The 20,129-nt window shown below is 38.6% G+C and overlaps 1 protein-coding gene across 3 annotated transcripts in view; it reads right to left on the bottom strand.

The window, feature by feature from the left end:
- Nucleotides 1–307: 307 nt before the first annotated feature.
- The window catches only part of JAG2 (jagged canonical Notch ligand 2), a 100,873-nt gene continuing 81,051 nt past the window's right edge, over nucleotides 308–20,129 (bottom strand). For all 3 annotated transcript variants that reach the window (XM_081969842.1, XM_081969843.1, XM_081969844.1), the window contains 6 exons: nucleotides 16,461–16,574; nucleotides 14,155–14,270; nucleotides 11,966–12,214; nucleotides 6,509–6,640; nucleotides 3,799–3,958; nucleotides 308–2,655 (listed from right to left, as the gene is read on the bottom strand). In XM_081969842.1, the coding sequence (XP_081825968.1) occupies nucleotides 2,174–2,655; nucleotides 3,799–3,958; nucleotides 6,509–6,640; nucleotides 11,966–12,214; nucleotides 14,155–14,270; nucleotides 16,461–16,574 (1,253 nt within the window). In that variant the 3' untranslated portion in view covers nucleotides 308–2,173. The remainder of the gene's footprint in view (nucleotides 2,656–3,798; nucleotides 3,959–6,508; nucleotides 6,641–11,965; nucleotides 12,215–14,154; nucleotides 14,271–16,460; nucleotides 16,575–20,129) is intronic.

Raw genomic sequence — 20,129 nt, 5'->3', positions numbered from 1 at the left:
ACATGAAGGCTCAGACTCCTCCAGTTTCTCCCCTTGTCCTTCCAAAATACCACAGGTGACAAGGAAGACATTTGAAAAGCACTGTTTCAAATGTTATATATATAAAATGAGGGAAATAGTTTTATTAGGCTTTGGAAGACAGCAGTATTGCAATACAAAATAAAATTACAATAGCAACAAAACTGAATTTTGAGAGTTGCATAGGGAAAGGACACTGCAGCCATGGGAGTAGAAAGATGGGGTGATTCAGAGATTCCAAACCATTCTGAACACTTAAGTACAGAGTCGGGGCAAAAATTTCAACTACTGACATTGTTATAAAATGCTTTAATAAATAGTTTTCATCTGAAAACTACAGAAGAACATGTCAAACAAAATGTACTGCACAGAAGTTTCTGCAAAGCAATTCCTGCGTTCATGTATAAAAAGTGGTTCCAAAATGGCCAAGACATTGAAATATTTGTTTCCTTTGCAATTACAGGATAACCCACTTAACATAGGGTTTTATCAGTTTATTAAAATAAAGGTATAGCTCTTCTTTTTTAAAATAATAAAGCCTTTTTTAAAAAAAGAACCCCACAAATGATGCATAAGCCTTCTATTAAGAATAACGATTTCTCCTGAGATTTTCCATCGCGTAAGATGGAACCAGATGTTACAACCAACGTAAAGCTGAGAAGAGCAGGCCTCTATTCTCTCCACATGCATCTAGCGACCCCAAACACATGACATGATGCTGCTCGGCTGTGGGTTTACCTGCCTCCACAAGTAGCAGCTAATGAATGACAGAGAGGCAGGAAACTCAGTTCAGTGGCATCACCCCATCTAACTCCAAGAAACACTAGTTATCAGGGATAAAGGAAAGAATCCCAGAGCTAATTGATAATTGGCAGGTTTCTGCTGCACACCTAGATGATCCAGCATATTTGCCAACATGTTTTCAGCATGAATAAGCATAACAAACAAGAAATGAGAAGAATATTGTTCCCTTCATTAGGCCTGTATTTAAAAAAATGCAAAAAAGCAATACCACATGTAATAGAGACATTCACAAGAAAAAGAATATTGCCCTGTCATCTTTATGCTGTACAGGATACTTACTCTCTGTGTTCTTGAGATGCGAGGAAACACCTTGGATCTATTTACATGTGAAATGGTTGCGATACATTGAAAAAAAGTACAAAAAGTGACCAACAGTTTCCCAACATTAATTATAGTAACATCATTTTCTAATATGAACATAATACCAAAATAAGGTTTTTGTATCTTTTTTTAGAAACTGCCATAAAACTTCCCTTTCTGCGACATAAATTAAAAAGGAATGACATTTAAAAAGATCAAAAATATTTTTTAAGTTATTAACTCAAATATACAGAAGTGATTCATTTAAATATATACATATTTACAAAAATGCACTTGCACAATCTGAAAATAAACTGTTATCAGTCTGAGAGAACCAAATATCTCCTTGCGGTAAACTTAGATGGGCATGGCAGTCTTTGACAGTTGCTATTGAGACAGAAAGATGATATTTCAAGGCACTTGGTATGTGCTTCAATACTGCATTTCTAAGGTAATTAAACCAAATTGACATATTAAATTAAAAAGGCCACTTATTCTAACCAATCACAGTTTGAAAGATCTCTATAGATTTTCTTCTGTTCACAGAATAAGGCAATCTTTTTTTCAAGGGGACAAACTTGTAGAAGTATAGAGAGAAGTTTTTAGTAAATATTAACAAGAACACTTCATGTTTTCTTCCTTAAGTTCAGCAACTTCCTCAACCAGGAGGATTCCAAGCCACTGTTGTAACAAGTAAAAAAAAAAAAAATTCCCCTCCATTTTGTACACAGTGTTAAGCTTTCTGTGATAAACCTTTCGAATTGAAAATACAAACTTCTCTCCTCTGCCTTACAAGTGTATTCTAAGTAAAATTTACAAAAATAGCAACTATCAAAGATTACTCTATCATCTGACAGTCATTGAATAATTTATACAAGGTTAAAAGAAACAAAATAAAGTTTTTATTTATTATTTTAATTTTTTTTATTCAAAATAAAGTAACTATGAATATTTGACTTCAGACAGTTAAGTCCTTTATGCACAAAGGAGATGCCAATTTCTCCATTTTTTTTTTAAACGTAAGCAATGTAGTCATGGTCCAAACACAGATTTAGTCTCTTCCACCTTCAAGATTTTTTGTGTTCACATTTTTTACAGATCTGTTGTCCATTTTGGTTGTCTGAAGCACGTTCTTAACAGGACTATTCTCTAATGAGTCCATTGCTACCTTTGTTGTCAAAGGTTTAGAGAGTTTTTGAGAGAGGAATTTGTCCATTTCCATAACCTCTTTCTCTTCTTCCTCCTCTTCCTCCTCTTCCTCATACTCTGTGTACTCCTCTACTCCATCGTAAGTTCTTTTTTGAGGAGATATAAAATTTTTCTGTTCATAATGAATGCCTTTATGACTGTAAGGTCTATCTATAGGATTCCAAATAGGGTTTAGAGGTGCCCACTGATTATTTGTAGCCTCTTCACTGGATGGGCGGTTTCTTTCTCTCTCTTTTCTTCTCTTTCGTGTCCACCACACACAAATTATTATGCAGGTTATCCATACAATACTAAAAACTACACAGAGGATTGGAACCAGATAATCTAGAAAGCAAAGCAAACACAACTTAGAAAGGGAATCCTGAAACTATATGGAGTGCAAATGAAATATCCAAAAGGCAGAATAAACACCATTTGAAGTGAGCCATGCAATCAATGAATTGTTTTGCAAAACTAATGAGTCAGGACACAGGAAGCAACTATCATATTTAAATTGAATTTTTAATAAGGGCTGCTTTGAGATGGCATTAAATGTCTCCTTCAATTTATCAACAGTCACAAAATATCTATCTATCATTATCCGAGGAAATACAGTATAAAGTAGATGAGCACATAGAACTTCTTAATAGTCAAGATGTTATTTAAAAAATGGAAATCTGTATTATAACTATGTATCTAATTTGTTTGTCATTTGAAATACCTGTGCCAGTCATTTATGACACAGTGATTTTAAACACATTTGGACATAGAAGAACAGTCTTTCAATGTAAAATACTGGGATTGTTTTTTGAACCAACTCTCTTTTCCCCCCAAGAAGAGTGGTTGGAATGTTATTCCTGTCATTGCTCCTTGCAGAACTTGAATGAAATAGTCATGATTTGGGGTTCCACAACATAACACAACCAGTAAATTTAAGGTGGAAAGTTATCTGGATAGACGTGTGGAAAAGGCATTTATTTTAGTACTTACACAATTTCCTATTTATAATTGGTTCCTTCTTTCTATGGGCAAGTATAGAAGGAATATGGGTAAACGCATTTCAATAAAAAAAGGAAAGATATAATTTTTACTTAAATTTTTAATTTAAGCATCGCTACTATAGAACATTAAAAAAAATCAAAACCAAACCTCAGTGCTTAAAACATGTTCAAACAAAAATGACATACAATAGTCAATTTCTATTTTACATTCTATGCAAATTACTTTGGTGTTTTTTTAAAAAAAAAAACAAAGACTGACAATTAAGGGAAGGGATTGCTAAGTGAAACCATGATTATGCTTACAATCTTACTTCAATTTTCCTTTGCCTTACTGACCTGCAAAGGTTGTAAATGCAAGGCTTAGTCATAAAATTACTTTTTCATTACCACTGTAACTGCAAACAGTAGCTAAAGAAGTAGTACCTATACTATGAAATCAGTATATTCTGAGATTGGCATTCTGTCTCAAATGCATATTTCATCTTACCTGATGAAGAAGAATTCCCAACTACTATGGTCTCTATTTTGACTTCTGTTACTGCAAGCATAACTGTGCTGTTTTGCCGTCTTGTAATTGCATTTACTATAGTATTGGCAGCATTCTGTATGAGACTATTATCCGTCTCGTCCTGATGCAAGATGAAAGACTAGGAAGAAAAGACAAACAGGAAACTTATATTTTAAAGTATCTAATTTATTGAGATTCATGATGGGGAACTTGAGAATTCCAGTTGACTGCTGTGGCATGAAGATTGGTTTCAAGCCAATATGAAAATAAGATAAAAGGTAAATGTTTCCCTTCTCCAGTCATGTCTGACTTTGGGCACGATGCTTATTTCAGTTGTTTGGTCAAAGGAGTCAATGTTGTCTGAAGACATTTTCAGAGTCATGTGGCCAGCATAGCTATACACCAAAGGCTGTTACCTTCCTAACAAAGAAGTATTTATTAATCAAGTATTCTTTCAAACTGCTAGGTGGGCAGTTATAATATAAAACTATTATACTGATATAATTCTTATAATATTATACTTAAGTATATTCTTATACTAATAGTCATATTCCTTCCTTCCTTCCATTTCTATAGTAGCCTAATTGACTCCTCAATCCAGTTGACTCAACTGCTTACATATTGAAGATTTCTTATTATTTACAGCAACTAAACTGAATTAACATTTAAAAGTTTTTGATGTATTATCTAGCTAGATAGTTGCATTAATGGTATAATCTAATGCAACCATAGTTGAGTTGGGCAACTTAGCCAAGAATGATCAATCAAAATTATTCAGCCAAAACAATGTCATCAAGCAATATTCAGTCCCTTCAAATCACTTTTCTTAGTTTCCAGGCTGAACTCATCTTATTATCTTTCTCGTATTCAAGGCACTTTAGTTCAGCCAGACCAGATAAATCTGATTTATATAGCTGCCATCTTGCAAATGTTATTCTGGTCAGTTAACAGAATTTTAAAAGGCACAATAAATGAAATAAAAAAACAGCAAAAGAAAAGGACAGACAATATATAACTGAGAAAACCAACAACCAATCCAACTAGGCTCAATTAGCTTACCAACCCCCATGTCTGAAAAAATTGCTAGGGCTCAACAGCTTTCAAAATGGCTAATAGGGTCAAAGCCTAATATCATGTCCTAAGGTGTCTCACAGGGCTGGCTCAACAGAAAAAAAATGTGCTTCATGAGTTGTATACAATGCTATTATCTTATCAATAGGGCCTGGAACATATCCCTCCTGGCAGATTTGGGACAGGCAGAGACAACGGGAAAAAGGCAGAAAACAGCTGTATACCATGAACGCTTTATAGATGGCAACCAGCACTCTAAATTGCACTAAGAAGCCTACTAGAAGCCAATGCTGTTTGCAAAGTGAAAATATAACATGGCCATATTTATATCGCTGATTGCTTATGCTGCTGAATTCTGGACCAACTCCAACTCTTGGATGTTCTTCAAGGACATCTCCATGTAGATCACACTGCAGTAATTCATATGGGAGATGACCAAAGCATGAGTGACTATGTGCAGTGCTTCTCCAGAGATCATCCATCAGCATGATTAATGCAGTCCCACACTAGGGGCTGAAACCTGAAAGAGGTCTAGATAATCCACTTCCTCAAGATTGTGCTCTGAAGCTGCAGCACAACCATCCTAGGAACAATTTTCTCTAAAAAGGGAAGAGATGGGATGAATGTGGACAAATGGCATGGCTTCTGTTTTTTTTCAGTAGATACTTTTTGGAAAGGAAGTGAATCGCCCCTTTCTAGTCTTGTACACTGACTAACCTAATTTTAAGAGTAAAACAGTGGAAAGGTCAGTCTGCCATTGTAATTCATTAATTAAAAGCAAATCAAACTCCTTCCGTATTGGTCAAGGAGTAAGTAGAAATATAGTTTAGCAGAGATACATCTAGGTGTTTATGAGTACTCTATGATATTATAAGAACCTTGCATTTCCATTGTCTTAGCCATGAAAGGACCACGTTTTGATATACTAACTTCTTTGTATCATTTTATTATTCCAATTTTGATATCGAATTCTATCTATTACAGGTAGTCCTCGACTTGTGACCGGTTGCTTAGAGACTATTCCAAATTACAATAGATCTCCCCATGTCTACTTAACTATATATGCCCGATCATCCTATGGTGAAATCTAGAATAATTTTTATAAATGCTAAAAATACTTTTATTTTATCTTTTGGCCTTGAACAAAGGTATATCAAGCAGGTTAGCACCAAAATTAGTTAAAAACAGGTGACAAATAATTAAAAATAGCAAATAGTCATGCTGAAAATAAATCTAACACCCACACATTCTCTGCATTTTCCTTCATCTCTTAAACTGAATCACACTCCATTTCCATTTGCATAAGTCACACATCTGTCTTCAATAACTGAATGAATGAACATTCATTTTATATGGACCTGTAGGGATTTTTTCTCTTTCACTGAAGAAAGAGACAAACCCCGCTCTTCTTCTGGATCAGATCAACACTTATGTTCTTTCTTTGTTCAACATTCTGCCCTTTTCTTGGACAGATTCACTCATAATAAGCCAGTTCTCAATAATAATCAGCTCATTATCCAAATCTTGGGTAGTTCTTACTATATCTACTAAGCAAAATACAGCCTGGCATTACCCAGAAAGGACATTCATTTAAACTTAACAAAAATGTAATACTTACAACAGCGACTTCCACTGCATTCTCTATGGAGTAGGATAGGTCACACAACACTAACAATATTTTTTCACTAGAAACAGATCTAGTTGCTGGTAAATATCTTATTTCAGAGCATACATTTTCAACAGTAGTGCCCTAAGAGAAAAAAAATGTAACAATGGGAAATAAACATTAAAGTGCATATTTATTTTATAGAAAATTTAAACTATTAAACAAAAAGGAAAACCGTGTTATAACTTAACAATATATGGAAAGTTCTTAAGTTACAATCTGTATAAGTAATATTAGAAACACTATTCTCATATTCAGCAATCTCACTGGATTGCTATATACTTGACTGGAGATATGCAAGGAGATAGTGCATGACATTTTGACAAATGTATTCTTTTTTCCCCTATGTCTAAAGCAAAAAGAGGAGATAGTGGCCAGAAATGAGATTCTGGTAGTCATCTGCAAAAGATGTACCCTTTTTCCTTCTCCCAGAAAACAAAACATTAGTGCTTAAAGATGCTGGCCAAGAAGGCAGGAGATGGTGAGTTCTAATCTAGAAAATTGGCTGGGTGACTTTGAGCTAGTCACTTTCTCTCACAGGGTTGTTGTAGGGTAAAAAGGAAGGAGGAGTATTGTGTTGACCATTGTATTAATAGATCTTGTTAATAAAGGTGGGATAAAAATCAAATCAGACCAGATCAAATCATAAATAAAGAAGTGTGGATGATGGAGATTCTGAAAGTAAAGTTTGGTGAACTGGAGGCAAAGCATAATCATTATAATTAATTCCCTTAAGATAAATACTTTCCAAATAATATGGGTAGTCCTCAACTTACAACAGTTCATTTAGTGACCATTCAGAGATACAACAGCACTGAAAAATGTGACTTATGACCATTTTTCACACTTATGACCGTTGCAGCATCCCATGGTCATATGATTTACATTTGAATGCTTGACAACTGACTCACATTTATGATGGGTGCAGTGTCATATGAGTCATGTGATCCCCTTTTGCGACCTTGTGACAAGCAAAGTCAATGGGAAAGCCAGATTCACTTAACAACCATGTTACTAATTTTCACTGCAGTGATTCACTTAACTGCCTATTCACTTAACAAATATGGAGAGAAAAGTAAAATGGAGCAAATTTACTTAACAAATTTCTCACTTAACATAAATGTTGGGCTCAGTTGAATAGTAGTGTGAATGCCATTACTTCTAATAAACTTCTAAAAGACAGCAGAGTAATATGAAATCTACAATTTCAACAAAGGGTAAGAATGAAGATAGCTGGCAAAGTTGCTATCACAAAGAAAATTAATATGAAACAGAGTAAATTCCTAGTTTGGTAACCAATTTCAACCTCTATCCTTTGAAGACACTTTTAAAAACAAGAACAAGCTACAAAAGCTAGGATTTTGTCATCTAATTCAAGTGGACATAGTTTATCACCAAGAAGAATAAAATAATTCCTGATGGACTTCCGGTTCCGGCGGCTGACGGCGACGGGCAACTAGTTGCTCGCTCCGGCTCCCCGGTGGGCTTCCCCACTTCTTGGGGGGCACAGGGTGCCCCGCAGAGGCGTCCTGCCGGAGGGGCGGCACCGCGGGGGATCCCTGCATTGGCGGCGGCCAGCGGGAGGTCCCCCGCCTCGCCCAAGGCACCGGGGAGCAGATCGGAGGACGCGTGGGCGTCTTCGCTAAGAAGCTGTTCGGAAAAGAAAAGAAAACTGAAGGATGCGGCGGCGGAGCGGTGAGGCGTAGACTCTCTTCACTCCTATTACCAATTTAAAAACTTGTCAGTTGTGCAAACCTCTTTTTCGGTTTGACTTAAAGAGGTGCGGCTGGAGGGGAGGGGGATTTCCCCCCCCCTCGGATAAGTGGCTGGAAACAAGCTCTCAGCCCCAAGGGAAGGGAAGGAGGTGGGGGAGAGCCAAACCAAAGATGCCACATCCTAATTAAGTGGATTTTTGGACTTAAACCTACAAAATAATGAGATCTGGAAGCTTTGGGACTTTTTGAACTTTGAAAACTTTATTTGTTGCCTCGAGACCCGAAGCTGGCAGGGCAAGATGGCACACTTCCGTTGTCTTTATGAAATGTGAAACTTGACTCCACCTTTCAAACTTCAGGCTTCCGGTCTTTGTCTCCGTGTTACTTGGATAACTCTCTTGTGGACTGTTTGCCTTTGAACTCCTTGGAGTGGAAAACTTTTGCTCATCTGCCAGGGTGATTAGAAAATTCCCCTCTGCTTGGACTCTCTGTCTCCTGGACTCTTCTGGCTGTTCTATCCTTCTGACTGATCCTTCTTTATACTGACTGGACTCTTTACTTTATAAACAATGGCATCTAAAAGACCACCTCCTGGAAAGCCAGGCTTTGCTGCCTCAGCCCCAACATCTGCAACCTCCAGTCCAAGCACACAATCTACGTTAACAGCCTTCAAGCAACCTAAATCTACGGACCTGGAGTTTCATCAAATGTTTCAACAAATTCTACAGGGACAAGAGGAAATAAAGAGACAATTGAAGGAGATGAAAGAAGAAATTAAAGAGAACCAGGATAAAATTAATAAGAACTCACAGAGACTGGATCTTTTGGAAGACGGGGCGGCTGAGATGAAGGGAGGGATAGAGGGTGTGCAAAGGGGAAACAAAGAACTTGACACCCAACAAATGAAAATAGAGTTTGAGAGAATGTCTTTTTATCTTAGATTCCAGAACGTGACGGAGACAGATGATGAAAACATAAGGGACATCATGACAAACATTTTGGCTGAGTATATCCAGAAGGAGAAACAACAGATGGGGTGGGAAATAGACCTGGCTTATAGAGTAAACTCAGTTTATGCCAGAACACACAATGTTCCCAGGGAGGTACACGTTAAATTTCTTAGGAAGAGCACAAGAGATGAAATCCTGAATACACAAAGGGGGCAAGCCTTGACATATAAAGATAAGGAGATAACCATTCTGAAACAGATCCCCAAGAAAGTGAGGGGAAAAAGAAAACAATATTCGCAATTGGCGAATAAATTATACCAGAAGGGGGTGTGGTTTAGATGGTTGATGCCTGAAGGGATGTTAATATTCTGGGAGGAGACAAGAGTTAGGATTAATACACCCATAGAGGCGCAGGCCTTTATGGAAAAAAATAAACTGCTCCTAGAAAAACCAGATGATCCTCCAACAGACATACAAGACACGGGAGGGGCCGGAGCTCTGCCAGCGGGGGGAGATGGGGCGACAACAAGAAAGCTCAGATCACACAAATGAGTAAGAAAAGTCATCTGATATAAATTGATCGAAATTACCAATTGAATTTACCACACTGACTATATGTTATTATGTTATTACTTAATATTGAATTTTATGCAAATGTATACTATGAGTTTGGAGGGGGTGTACATCTACCGTATTTCGCAGCTGCCAAAATTTGTAACTTTTCCCGTACCTTTTCCCTTTGTTAAAATTAAAAAAAACCAATAAAACTTTGTTCAAAAAAAAAAAAATTCCTGATGATTCCTTCTGACACATATACTATCCTCCAGGTGCCCAAATCCAAAATGCAGAGGAGCACATTAGATCTACCAGTTACACATTCTTCTTACTCATCCATGTGAGCACAGAAAAGGCAACACTTCCAGCATGTCAAAAGTGACATCACGGCTTTGAGGAATATTAAGTATTAGGGAGAAAAATATAGAATACGTATAAGATGAGGGATTCATGACTTGAAAATGGAAAAAACACTTGGGTGTGGGTCAAGTAATGAGAGTTTTAGGCTGCATTAGAAGAAAGACTACCATACTTTTAGAGTATAAGATTCACTGGAGTATAAGACGCACCAAGATTTTGAAGAGGCAAATTTAAAAAAAAAAAGGTTTTGCACTCTGCAGACCTCCCAAAAATGGTCCTTTTTTGTCAAAAAAAGGGCATGCATAGCCTTTAGGCGGCTTATAGAGTTCTCCTGGGGCTGGGCAAAACTTTCTGCCTTCCCCAGCCCCCAGGAACACTGTACAAGCCTCAGAAAGGCTGTGCACAGCCATTTTGGTGAAGGGGCGGAGTTTCAGGAGGCCAAAAATGCTGTATTCAGTGTACAAGACGCACCAAGATTTTCACCCTCTTTTTTGAGGGAAAAGGGTGCATCTTATACTCCGAAAAATATGGTATATCAAAGATACATAAAAGAATCTTATTCATAAAACATAAAACATCTTATTCTCTTCTATTCTAGTTTGTTGAGATCAAACCCAGAATACTATGTACAATTCAGGGTACTGCATTTCCGGTATACTGATGGGTCAGTACACATTCAGAGGATGGTGAGAGACATGTCATTATACTTTAAGGGCAAGTTGAAGGAATTTAGAATGTTACATTTGGAGAAAAGATTGTGGGAAGACATTTTATCAATGTTTAGGCACATTAAAAATAGCATAAGAAGATAGTCAGGAAGTTGTTTCCATTTTTACAGAATCAATCAGGATGTTGATTAAATGGATCAAAATAGGTATGTATAAAAAAATACCTGAATTCTCATTTATATTATTTTTTCCATTTAAGGATTCCAATTCTTCAACAAAGAAAATATTTTCAAGAAATGCAGAGAAAGAAATGTACCAGTCACAGAGTGTTGTCCTCTACTCTCTTGAGTATCACAAGAAATTCCTCTAAGAAGAATTCAATTATTAAGAAACCAATTGATATTCCACCCAAAATGTACTAATTGACCATGGTGGGCATGAATGGGAAAATGTGAAGATCAGAACAAATTAAGTGTGATGGGGGTAGGATCCAAAATCTTTGTAAAATTGGGCCTGCTTCCAAAATTGTTGCATTTCCTTTCCAAGTGATACAGATGGAATGGTAGCACAAGGAAGCTACACCAGCTGACCAAATAGAACCCATCCTGCCAAAAAGCTCATTCCACAAAAGACCAAATAATAGGAAAATTCTGAAAAAGATGTGCAAGTAAGGTCATCCCCAATAGACTTTTGGAAATTTTGAAGTCCCAATATATTCCAGGAAGAATATATAAATAATTTACTCAATACTTGTAGCAGAAGCAAACTTGGAACTGATTATAATAATATTTTACTATTTTTCCACACATCTACCTAATTTTTTATATCAAAAGCTGGTGGCAATCTTAAATAAGACACATGGAATCTTTCACAATTATAAAAAATGATTTTATACAAGATAGCTGCTCTTTATTAACACTCCACATAACCAGACAGGAATATTTTCCTAAGAAAAAGATCAGTACACAATACCAACAGACTTCAAAATAAAATAAAACTTTCTCTCTCACTGCCTTCAAAGCAGAGGACAAAAAACAGAAATGGTAAAAGTGCTACATACCAGTTAATAACAATTGGAGTTTTGCTAGCAACGTGATCAATTACAAAACAGTAGGATGTCTGAAACATTAGCAAAATTTAAACAAAACTTAAATGTCTTACCTGGGGTACTTTATCTCTGTTAAAAATCAGAGTAATTCTTGCACAGCTGTTGTCCAAGTGGCCCGAATTAGGGAAGCACTTGATGTTGACAGGTAGAGGTTCTGATTCACTGCATTCTCCCCAGTCAATGCAAGGTGGTTGGAAACATTTGATGTATGCATTTTCTTGGCATTCTTGGTCTCTAGGACATTGGTAACTAGAACGGTCCCCATGTTTGGTAAGCAAACAAGATTTCCTTCCACACCATACCTAGAATTTAATACAGACCTATTGATTTCAATGGACTATAAAAGGAAACACTAAAGGAGATTTACAATTAATTCCTATCACTGTCTGTTCATGTCATTCAAGCAAGTTTTCCTAGGGTTATACTCGCAATACCTCTTTCTTGTTTCTTATCTACATGTAGTCCTCAGTTAATAATGGTAACTGGAATTGAAATGGTGCACAAGTAGGCCGGTGACATGTGGCCCCAACACAGTTGGGGTAGCTGCTACTGGGCAGGAGGTTGCACGAGTGGTTGATGAAGTATGGTGTGCTGCTGGGCAAATGACTGTGTGTGGGTGGCTGAAAAATGCAGGGTGAGTGTGGCGGGGCTGGCTGCTGCTGGGAAGGGAAGATGTGTGGGTGATCAGTGTGGCATTAGTACAGTGGGGCTGTAGAAGGGAGAGTGTGTAGGTAGATGGCAAGGCACTGCTGGAGGTGACTTCTGCCAGTTGGGGGAGAGTGCAAGTGACTTGCCAGAGTCACCTGCAACTTTGCCTGCTGGTTTCCCCATTGCTTGTGGGAAGCTTGCAGGGAAAGTTTAAAATGATGGTCATGTGACTGCAGGAATGTTGCAATTTTCATAAGTGGGAGACAGTTGCCAAGTGTCCGAATACAATCAAGATTGCAGGGTTGCTGGGATAGCTGGTCACAAGTACCACTTGTTCAGTGCCATTGTAACTTTGAATGATTGCTGAATGAATAGTTGTTAAACGAGGACTACCTGTATATTAAACTAGAGGCTATTCTTTGTGATCAATGGACAGCTAGAAAAAAATCCTTGGAATTTTGTTTTTATATATGACAACTATAGAGAGATTACTATATGCTCAAAAGTAGAAAGATCTTACATTACCCACAATAAAGGAATGGTTAGAGAAAATGATGGAACTTGCAGAGATGGCTAGACTGACTTCTTCTATCAGAGAAAACATAGTGTCTATATTTATGGGTGACTGGAACCCCCTTATAGACTTTTTTTCAGGAAACTAAGAAATGCAGTTATGACTAGTGAATTTGATGGTTAGAAAAAGATAGATGTGGTATTTTTTGTAATCACAGAGATAACTGTAGGCATTATTATATTTGCTACAAAGGAAATTGGAAAGTCCTTCCTTCCCTCTTCTATCTCTCTCTCTCTCTCTCTTGTATTAGTTTGCATTAGTTTTTATGTTCTCTTTAAAACTTTTAATAATACAAAATAGGACTACTTGTATGTCCAATTTGCCCATTTACAATTACTAGTACTACAATATTATGATCTCAGGACCCAAACAGATGGGACAAAAGTGTGGTTCTACACCCAGATAGGGCATATTCTTATTCTCACATCTGAAGTAGGGCTGCAGCCCACTCTTCCTTATTTGCCTGCCCAGCCCTAGCTATGATGGCACCTTGATGTAATCTTAGGAATGTAGCAATCCTTCTACTAACCCTGTTTAGGTGCAAAACCATTTCATCTCATCTTGAGGGAGGATCCACAGTGCCAAGTAAGCTGCTGCTATACTTCTAGCAGTCACATATTTTTGCTGTTTGGGTGGCAAGCTGAAATTCTTTTTTGTCTGTGTCCATCTAGTTTGCTCCCATTTTACTTGTAACACCCACTGAAATCGACAGGCAAGAAGTACCACAGTTTATCATTCTTTTCCAATAGTCCTTGTAGGAGATGCATGCCCCATATAGCTTACTTTTTCCTAAACAATGTTGCTGGTGACAGAATATGATTTAGAGGCTTGCACTATGGGGTCCAAGAGCCATGAATTTAAGATCTGAGTTTTAAAGTATTGTTTCATCAGCCCTAGCCACAAGTCTCTGGGCATTGGAAGTGTTCTCACTCTAAAAACATTCAGAGGAAGGTTGCCATAAAGATCAATACATTCATTTGTCATTGTTTGAAGTGGGAGAAGAAACCACTGCAAATTTACCTTGGTACAATCAATGTGGCCATCCAGACAATGGCAACTGTTGCATTCTTGATCCCATCTACTCCTGTGAGGAAAGGACTTTCCTTTAAACCAGCAAGATTTTCCAGAACCTATAACTAAGAAGAAAAAAGGGAAGGAAAGGCAGCAATTTAAGAACGGGGAAATTTAACCTAGGAAGAAAATGTCAAGTTCAAGTTTGCAGATCGTTTATAGTTATAGTTTATAGTTTATTTAATTTATAGACCGCCCCCTCTCCCCGTAGGGACTCGGGGCGGTGTACAGACCATTCATAATCAAAACAACAAAAAATAACATAAGACATAAGACATAGAACAAAAACAACTCACACACACGGTCTGTATATAAAATCCCAAAACCAATTTAAATATTAAGAACAATTTAAAAACCCGTTAAAACCCCAATATAAAATTTAAAAAGCCATCCAGGAAGGTTTGAATAGATGTTAAATACAGTTACGATTATAATTGTAATTAGGCCAGACCAGCTACTCGAAACAGGTGGGTCTTGAGTTTCTTGCGGAAGGAGCGGAGATCAGAGGTGGTTCTAATATCGGGGGGGAGGTCGTTCCAGAGGGTTGGGCCCATCACAGAGAAGGCCCTACTCCTAGGCACCGCCCGCCCGCACTGTTTAGCGGATGGTACCCGGAGGAGGCCCTCTCTGTGAGAGCGGATTGGTCGCAGGGATGTATGGGGTAGAATGCGATCCCGCAAATAACTAGGTCCCGAGCCATGGAGCGCTTTGAAGATGACGATCAACACCTTGAAACGCACCCGAAAGGCCACAGATAGCCAGTGCAGCTCGCGCAGGAAAGGTGTTACATGGGAGTACTTAGTACTCCCCATAATAACCCGCGCGGCTGCATTCTGGACCAGCTGGAGCCTTCGGGTGCATCTCAAGGGGAGCCCCATGTAGAGAGCGTTACAGTAATCAAGGCGAGAAGTCACTAGGGCATGAGTGACTGTGCAAAGGGCGTCCCGCTCCAGTAAGGGATGCAATTGGCGCATCAGGCGAACCTGATGGAATGCCCTCCTAGCCACGGCCGTCACATGATCATCTAGTGACAGCCGGGAATCTAGGAGGACGCCCAAATTGCGTACCCTATCCACCGGGGGCAGTTGTTCCCCCCCAATGGCCAGAGAAGGAACACATTGGCTAAAACGGGGCGCCGGTAGCCACAGCCACTCCGTCTTGGAAGGGTTGAGTTTGAGTCTGTTGTCGCCCATCCAGACCCGCACGGCTTCCAGACACCGGGACATCACCTCGACGGCTTCGTTGGGGTGGTTCGGGGTAGAAATGTATAACTGAGTGTCATCTGCATACAGATGGCACTCAACCCCGAATCCTCGAATGATCTCGCCCAGCGGTTTCATGTATGTGTTGAACAGGAGAGGGGAGAGGACCGACCCCTGTGGCACTCCACACGTGAGCGGCCTCAGGGTCGATCTCTGCTCTCCCGCCAACACACATTGCGTCCGACCGGAGAGGAAGGAGGAGAACCACCGCAAAACGGTGCCCCTCACCCCCATCCCCTCCAGACGACGCAACAGGATACCATGGTCGATGGTATCGAAAGCCGCTGAGAGGTCTAACAGGACTAAGATGGAGGAACAGCCCCCATCTTTCGCCCTCCAGAGATCATCCACCAACGCGACCAAAGCCGTCTCTGTGCTGTGACCCGGTCGGAAACCGGACTGGCGCGGGTCTAGATAAGTAATTTCCTCCAGGTGTCGAGGGAACTGCTGCGCCACCACACTCTCGACAACCTTCGCTAAGAAGGGAAGGTTGGAGACAGGACGATAATTGGCTAACTCAACTGGGTCTAGGGAAGGCCTCTTAAGTAGGGGCCTCACCACCGCCTCTTTCAAGGCGGCTGGCAGGAACCCCTCCTCCAGCGAGGCGTTCACCAGACCCAGGAGCCAGTCACATGTAACCTCCCAGGTTGCCAGTACAAGCCAGGAGGGACACGGGTCCAATAAACATGTGGTGGCCCGCAGTCGCCCGCGTAGCCTGTCCATATCCTCGGCGGCAACAGAGTCAAACTCCTCCCAGATAGGCACCTCAAGACTCGCCTCCGGTGTCTCCTCACGATCACTGAAGGGGACCCATTCGCTCCGGATCTGAGCGATTTTGTCCTGCAGATATTCCCCAAATTCCTCTGCCCTCCCCTGTAAAGGGGCTTCCTGCGACCTCTGTGATAGGAGGGAGATCGTGTCTGGCAATCACTGATATGCAAGTTGTTAACTTCAATATCTAATTTCTTACTTTAGTTTACAGCTTTAAATTACCTTCTTGGCATCTTGTTCCAGCTCGTCCAGCAGGACAAGTACACCTGTAACCATTTATTTCATCAATGCAAGTAGCACCATATGCACAAGGAGAGGATTGGCATTCATCAATATCTAAAGAAAAGGAAAATTCAAGGGATTTAGAAAAAACAAGTGCTCAATGCATGAGTGGCTACTGATGTTAGCAACGTTTACTAGAATTTATTCAGATATTGTATTAGTAGCCATTTCCCCAAATTATGGCTTTGAGATGCATTGAATTAGATTGAGACGCATGACCATTAGTTATAGTGTCTGAAGATGATGGATGCCACAATCCTCTATATATAGAGATCTGAAACTAGGAAACCTTTATTTTTTTAAAATGCCTCTTTCTTTATATATTTTTCCTCCCATCATTTATCCTCTTTCACCATTACAAACTTTCTTTCTCAGGTAAATTACAGCAAGCATCCATTTTCTTTGAGACTATCTTACTAAAGCAGAAAATATGAAAGTGGGTTTTACTTAGTTAACCATCTCCTCCACATGGAAGCCAACTATTTCTATTTCTAAATAGAGAAAATCCAACCTCTGTAAGAAAATCAGTAGGGTTTCAATTGTGGCAAAGAAGGAATCTCTGAGAACCTAACCTGCTTTCTTTTGAAACCAGTACTTTTAGATACAAAAAAAAAAAAAAAAAAAAGACAATTAACGGGAGAGAGAGAGATAAAACAGTATTTACCAATCATTAAACTTTCAGAAATCTGTACATACGCTATTTCAAAATTTGTATATATTGCTTAGAATGCTGTGTGCCCACACACGTTGCTTCTAAGTATAAATTTTATAAAATCTCTCATTTTTTTATTCAGCTCCACTTGCCTAGGCACTTTTTAGCATCAGTTTCTCATTGAATTTTTTCCTAATCTTAATTAATTTCAAACTCTTAAAAAACTTCTCTAATTCCCTATTCAGTTTTTGAATGCAACTACACTCATTCTTGCTGTGCTTAAAAGCTAACTGCTCTTAATTATGTCTAAATAATGGAATATATAAATTTATAAATTATCCGTATTATCTCGAGTGAGCAATATTTACTCAGACTCTGGGACTTAAAAAGCTAATTAAGAAAAGTCAGAATTATTTTCAGCTGTAAAGAAAGCTCAGAGACTTTTTGTTCAAACACAAATAAAAACAGTTTGCCAGCAATTCTTATATAATGCAGTAGTATTGCTCAGCATTCCAGAAAAAGAGCATTCTGTTCAAAACGTAATATCTCTCCAAATGGATCAAACTGTAACTATAGTCAGGGAGGCTGGTCATTTGTGAATGCATAGCTATAGAATACATAGAACTTGGATCCATTTGGAATTAAGATTTATGTCTGTGCCTTTTAGCAGAGTTAGCAAACCTTGACCTAGATATCTCCAAATACAGTCTACCATTTGTGCCTCAGGAAGTCTAGAGTAAATGAGACTAAAAATCTTAGAACTTAGTTTTGTCTGATTTGGGACAAAACTTATGCCTTAGAAAGCTTAAGTTTAAAACAAAAGTAAAACATGTTTGTTGGGGATAGGTTAAGAGGCAACCTCTCCAGTCTAAAAAAAGAAAGGGATTCAAAATTATTAGCACTGCCCACTCCAATTTATTATGTTACTGGCCACATTCATGTTACTCCCTGACAAGGTAGGAGGAAACATGATTTCCAGGCAAATTATTGTTATTCATCTCTGCTCTAAGATATTCTGCCCACTATTTCCTCTTCCGTTCCGAAACGAGAGATCTGAAGGTGAAATAATTGTGATACCAACTGACACCAACTAGGATGCATTATTTGTATTCGTAAATAACAATAAAGAATCCATTATTTCTAAGCAACTATTCTTTTATAATGGTGTCCCTGATTCATACTTATCAGAGTACTTACCGGTAATTAATTACTTCAAGGAGAGCAAAAGACTCTATGAGCTATATACTTGAACTGCTCCGCTAAAAGACGTATTCTGATAAGCTCACAAATAAGATTAATGAATGATATTCACCAGATGCAGGCTTGAACCTAACATTGGCTTTACCTGATGCTACCACCTAGTCATCTAGAACTTCTTAGAACTCAAAATTCTACATCACTTGGTGTTGCAGATCCTGTAAATCAGATGTTCCCAAGCTGTGGGCCGCGGGTGGTTGACCACCCAGCCGCGTGAGTGGCTGGCCAATGAGCACACGTTCCCCCCACTCGCACTTGCATATGCGCGTAAAGGCGCCTGTTCCTCTGCCTCCGACCCAAAAAGGTTGGGGAACTCTGCTGTAAATCATGGATCTGCTACCTTGAGTGGGGATCCCAAAGGAGTACACAGTTGTGAAGTTTGTTGGTGCCATTAAGAGCTCTCCCTATGCCTTACTAAATTTAATAGGGTGCAATTATTTTTTAACGTCTTGAAAAAAATGTATAACATTTAATCAATTTTTTTTAAAAAACCTAACATTTTAATTTATATATGTTTTATATTTTGATGCTTTATTGTGCACCACCCACAGCCCCTCTTTGTGGGAGATGGGCAGCTCAGAAATGTAAAATACAAATAAGTCAAATTTTTAAAAACCCACTAAAATTAAAACAAAAAGACCAGATACCTCCTCACCAGCAAATCAACACCAGATAACAAGGATTAACAACCACACAAAAAATCATGCAGTAAACAATACCCTAATCAAGAAACAACCAATTCAGGCTAACAAGCAAGCAAAAAGAAACTGCCAAGGAGAAAACAATACCCCCATCAATGTTGACAAGGAAAGCTATTGTATAAAAACAAGATAAAAAACCCCACTCCCTTCTAGCACTGAAGGTGTTACCTACTTAAGTAATCCCAAAGGTGCTGTTCAAAAGTCAAGTGTACTTTGTTTTTTTCCTTGAAAACACTTTGCTGCTCATCCAAGAAGCTTCTTCAGTTCTTGGATCAAAATTGAAACATTTTCAAGACAAATTCAGGTAAGTCCAGTTGCCTTTTGAAGAGCACCCTAGGGACAACCATGACCTGGATGACTGAGAATCTCCATAGACATCTAGTCAGATAATGAAATGTCTGCAACAGAGCACCAAGGATTCCATAATTCAAACCTGAGCTACATATATTCTCTTCTTTTGTTAATATACTATGCTGGCAAGAAATCACAAGTCAAATGATGTGCTAATAGTCATACTTGGTGTAAAATACAGTGCAGCAATTTAAAGTAATAATTCACAATTGGTGTAATACTAAAAGATCAGGGCTTCTCAAGACCTTAGTAAGGCTAGCTGGAGAAAAGCACCTTGGCTGAGAGAACAAAATATGGTGAGTAGGTGAGAAGCTTTGGACATATGTGTCAGGGCTTTCTAGGGTGATTGTTCTAAACATAAGAGAGACAAAGTGTGCTTATTCAGTGAAGGGAATCTGTCCCTGAACTCCTTGTATTTGAAATAAAGCAGCATTCAAAGCTCGTAGTCCCAAAACAAGGGAGAAACATTTTAAGAGGTGTGTATCCCAATATAAACACAGAAATGACAACGGAGAGAAAATTGTAATTAGTAAAAAAATTAAAATGGAAAGATTTGAACTGCAAATAACAAATGGAACTAGCCATCACTGAAAAATAATTTAAAAGAAATAGAATTTAAATAAAGGACAGGACAAAGTTCCTACCATC

This window comes from Natrix helvetica, assembly GCF_964273705.1.
Source record: "Natrix helvetica genome assembly, chromosome: 1".
NCBI classification, from domain to species: Eukaryota; Metazoa; Chordata; class Lepidosauria; order Squamata; family Natricidae; genus Natrix; species Natrix helvetica.
Note: the sequence above shows the minus strand (reverse complement) of the source record. Positions and strands in the feature narration are given on the sequence as shown.